This window comes from Exserohilum turcica, assembly GCF_000359705.1.
Source record: "Exserohilum turcica Et28A unplaced genomic scaffold SETTUscaffold_28, whole genome shotgun sequence".
Taxonomy (NCBI): domain Eukaryota; kingdom Fungi; phylum Ascomycota; class Dothideomycetes; order Pleosporales; family Pleosporaceae; genus Exserohilum; species Exserohilum turcicum.
In genome coordinates this window covers 72,881-77,575 of record NW_007360114.1, presented here as the reverse complement: position 1 = coordinate 77,575, position 4,695 = coordinate 72,881, and the positions used below count along the sequence as shown (strand labels likewise).

The following is a 4,695-nucleotide window of genomic DNA, read 5'->3' as shown; positions in this document are numbered from 1 at the left end:
CCTCCGATCCGGCTCTGGGATTGGCTCAATACTTGGCGAAGTTGTAACATCGTTACAAAATCATACATATCTCCTATAAACCATGGAACTACACATTCCTATAGACAAGTCCACTTTTGGATATTTCGGAGTATTTTAATCTTATGCTAGCTAATAGCGTAGATAACAGTCTTATGCTAATACCTATGTACTATTATACATTATTAGATGCATTATAAGTTGTTCACATTGTACAGTTCTCTAGTCGTTGCCGCTTTTTAATTCTAGAGTGCTTAACTAGAGACTATGCACAATCGCGTACAGTAGCGCTTTAGCTTCAACCAAAGACTACTAAAGCTACTTCGCAGGATTATGCACATTAACTATTCTCAACACTGCTGTTTTCAGCGACTATGATTGTAACAAACACAATAGTAGGTATTTCTCCACGACCCCTAGCTATAGCTTTTCAAACAGATGTTTTGACTGCATATGAAAAATAGCGCGCTATAGGAATGCATGACCCCCTTCCTAGCTACCACTACATAGTATTAGATCATGTCAGCGTTGCATGAACTGCACTATAGCATGTATTACATACCCACAATACCGCCGAATAAAGAGATTAGCATTGGATAGATCCTCAACGCACATCTGTACTCTAGTACCTTGCAACTGTATTCATTTAGTTAGCTGAATTCTCAACGTTAAAAGTAGATTTTTCTAAAGAATTAAAGATATGCTACCGAAGAGAAATATCCTTTACGCTCTGATGTTAGTTGAGTGATACTTGAGCTGCGTGGAGACGGTAAGACTCTATTAAGGATTTAATGTCATTTAGCTTATGGAAGCTCGTATTCTTCATTGCTAGGTCACGGTTAAATTTCTAAGACTCTATTTAGAAGGTTCAACGAGATTGAAGAGCTAATGTAACGCTATTAATGTATATACCGCAGTACCACCTTTGATAGAGTATCTTAGAGCCACACGTATATAAACAGATACATCGACCTAAGTAATACAATCTACATTTAACAGCGTATCTCTTTTTTATAACTCTACAGTACAGTAACGGCCGTATATATACATCATGTACATTACTATACTTCTCGCTATTGCTAGTGCTCCCCTTGCTCTTGCTAGTCCTTTTCGCCTAGACAAACGTAATTGCCGTACAACAGTCCGACCTGTTCTAGACGTCTGTATGAAAACGAGCGATGTATGTACCGGAAACAACCTATTATTCTGAATTTCATCACCGTTCTTATCTTCTTACAAACTACTATTCACCTTTTCTTATATATGTATACACTAATATCTAACAATGCGTCTAGGGTCGCGTAGTCTATGATCCGTCGAAGCAGAATATCGCTACACAGACTCTTAACCATTGGTGCCAGAGCGATTTCACGGGTACAAGCCTATCAGATGCTAAAGCTATCGACGATTGTGGACATAACGGCAGTGATGCGCCTCGAACTTACCATATAGACTTCCAAGTAAGTAAATGTTTTATGTAGGACTAAGCGGAAGGACAAGAGCTCACAAATCTAGATTGACTGTTGTTACTAAGCAATGTTTTTGAAAACCGGATTTCTGCCAATGATCACATGCAATTGGTTCTGGTCGATTCCGATACTATTGTCTAATCTATGATGAGATTGTTTCTCTGATTAGAATACGAGCAATGCTACAGAATGATGTGCACTTCTATTCCTGAGAACATGTAGGATGACTGCAGCAGAGGAAAGGAATAGTAGAGAATACAATGTTGAAATCTATGGAAGAGAGCACACGAAGATGTGGACTTATATATAGTTCCGAGAATAATAGTGCCAGTTTACATGCCGTCTGAGCAGTATCGCAGCTGGGCACGTGGACTGAATCGTGAGACAACAGACTAGAACTATTGGACTTGGCGGAACTGCGTTGCAGATGCATATCACCCTGCTGCGGCTGAACTTGACCTGCGGATATGACGTTACTAATGGGTGAAGATCATCATCTGCGACATGGCCGTATGGCAAAGACTGGGCCGCCAGAGGGGTATTCTACAGCGTGGCGCATGCGCGTCATGGCATGACAGTCGAAAGCGTCGTTAGGCCTTCCAGTCTCGCAACTGAGCAACAAATCATATCACGATGAAGGCGGGCGGAGGCGCCACTACTGGGCGCCCAGCTCAGCAGCACCGAGCATTGAGCCAATCGCATCCTGTGGCTGACCCGGGAAGCCCACCCGTGCCAATCAGCCCCTGGCACTAGTCCGGGGAACGCGTCCCAGCAACCCGTGCGGGACGGAATGCCCCTTTCCACCTAATAGATACCTACATGTCCAAGGCTCGCAACGACGTTGAAAGTTTGCGATAGCGAGAGTGGCGTGCCAAATGAGTTGGTACTCCTCGTCTCATCTTGTACTCCGCGGAAGCACCCATTATGTAGCTTCTGCACATGACCCTTCGACTTGCTACTGCTTCGTACTACTCTCCATGTCTCTCTCATACATCATCCCTCTTTGTTCCATTCGACCCTCTACTTGATTCCCAAGTCTCCCTGGCGCAGTCGTCGCTTCAAGCATGGCGAAAGAGCAGGATGTGGGCATAGTTGGCGGTGTCACGGCACATCTATCAATCTTGATGACCATGGCGGCCTTTCTTGCCATAGCAATGCACAACGTCATTGAGATCATGTTTCTCATATTTGCCCTCTTCAAGCAGCGCAGTGGCTTGTATTTTTGGAGTTTCATCATTGCGACTTCAGGTATCGTTCCTCACGCTATCGGCTTCGTTCTCAAGTTCTTCCAGGTGACCACCTTGGACCTTTTGTCAAGCGCCATCATTGGTGTGGGATGGGCATGCATGGTTATTGGCCAATCAGTCGTCTTATACTCGCGTCTTCATCTCGTTGTTCAGGATAAGATTCGGATTCGCTGGGTGCTGTACATGATCATCTTCAATGGTCTCGTACTCGGCATCCCCCTGTTTGTTCTAGCCATGGGTGCGAATTACAAGTATTCGCCTCGCTTCCTTCCAGGCTTCTTGGTTTACGATAAGATACAAATCGTCATCATCTCCATCCAAGAAACCATTATATCTTTGATATATGTCTACGAAACCGTACGACTGCTGGGCGGACATGGTACCAGGGCTCCAGTGCCTCTCAAGAAGCTCCTACGACATCTTATACTTGTCAACGTTATCGTCCTGATATTCGACATCACTCCTCTCGCTGTTCAATTCTCTGGCCACTACGAAATCCAAACAACATACAAAACGGCCGTCTACAGTGTCAAGCTGAAAATTGAGTTTTCAGTTCTCAATCGCCTTGTCAGCATCGTCAAGCACAAAAACCTACTAAGCACCAGAAGGACCTTGGGGACCAATCTTACTTTCAGTAGATGGACTGGAAGCAAAAAGGCCGACCTGGACACAGGGGTGATGAACAATACAGCAACCTTTACCAAGATGGATGAGCTTAGCTCAAGAGATCGGTGTAGGAAGGTGTCATCTGTGAAGACATTTCAGGCGAGCGTGGACCACGTTGGAATCATCAACCTTGAAGATGACACTCAAGATTTAGAATCGGGAAATAGTCAGCTAGGAGTCCTAGAAAAAGCAACGTCTTCAAGCACTGTTGTGCGGGTGTGATGAGGAGCGTTTAAAGTAGTCTCTTAACTTTGCATATTCCTAATGGGCTAAGAGAAGCTAAGAATAGAGCGCATGTCTATTTCTATTCTTGAACGCTTCATGCACTCTATGGTGTAGTAGCTCGATATACAATAGTTGTGATTAATATTAAGTATGATACTAATAGGATTTGATCTTTCTTTTGGATTAAATGTGTAAATAAAGTGTCGAATTATTAATATATTCGTGATGCTAGTATATTATCAGTAGAAATAAAGTTTCATATCATGATTTATCTCTCTTCTAATGAGCTGATTTTTTGATAGAATAAGATGGTACAATAGAAGTCTGTTGCGCACTGCTTTCTTTTAAACTATATACATTCGTAAAAGGGGAGAATGTAAAGTTTTCAAAGCTTAGGGTGATTTTATCCATATTAGAGACTTCATTTATAATTTTATCAGTAGAGTTTGAGTGCTACTAATACCTAAGGTTGAGTATTATATGAATATATATTGAATAAAGAACTAAGTAAGATGAATCTTAGGTCATGTAAGAACTTAACATGGATATGGTTTTATTTGAATTACCACATACTATTGAAAGTTATTAAAAAAGGTTTAATCATATACAAGGTACGGATGGAAAGAGAAAGTTAAACTAGCTATAACTATTTCTTGATAGCAATGGTGCTATAAATCACTTCAACAGAATAGAAACCTAACAGGTAGGGGTTACATCGTTCATTAGCAGGCAAATGGACTTGACAGGAGGCGCTTATCTATATGTAGTATAGTGTTACTTAATTATCCTGCTTTTATCCTCCCTACAATGCTTATCCGGGCACACACCAACTTTTAAGCAGAAATCTTTCATCAAAACTCGTCAATTTTCTATCAGATATAGGGGTAACACGTCGCGAGAAACCGATTTACGCCACCTCTAATGTGTGCAGCCCTCTCGTTGAGGTGCTAGAGGGGGTATTGTTGGTATTCTTGCGACGTGTTCGAAATGCGAAAATCTTCGAGAACGCACAGACCGCCCTGATGACTAATAGGGAGACTACTAAACGAAACTAAAAACAATTAAAAACA

General features: G+C 42.0%; 2 protein-coding genes across 2 annotated transcripts; both read left to right on the top strand.

Annotated features, from left to right (window-relative positions):
* The first annotated feature begins 1,031 nt into the window (after window positions 1-1,031).
* On the top strand, window positions 1,032-1,715 carry SETTUDRAFT_169736 (uncharacterized protein). Its single transcript, XM_008028623.1, has one exon. The coding sequence runs from the start codon at window positions 1,070-1,072 to the stop codon at window positions 1,226-1,228; it is 159 nt and encodes a 52-aa protein (XP_008026814.1). The 5' UTR covers window positions 1,032-1,069; the 3' UTR covers window positions 1,229-1,715.
* Window positions 1,716-2,517: 802 nt separating this feature from the next.
* On the top strand, window positions 2,518-3,679 carry SETTUDRAFT_169734 (uncharacterized protein). The gene has a single exon (XM_008028622.1). The coding sequence runs from the start codon at window positions 2,552-2,554 to the stop codon at window positions 3,620-3,622; it is 1,071 nt and encodes a 356-aa protein (XP_008026813.1). The 5' UTR covers window positions 2,518-2,551; the 3' UTR covers window positions 3,623-3,679.
* The last annotated feature ends 1,016 nt before the right edge of the window (window positions 3,680-4,695 follow it).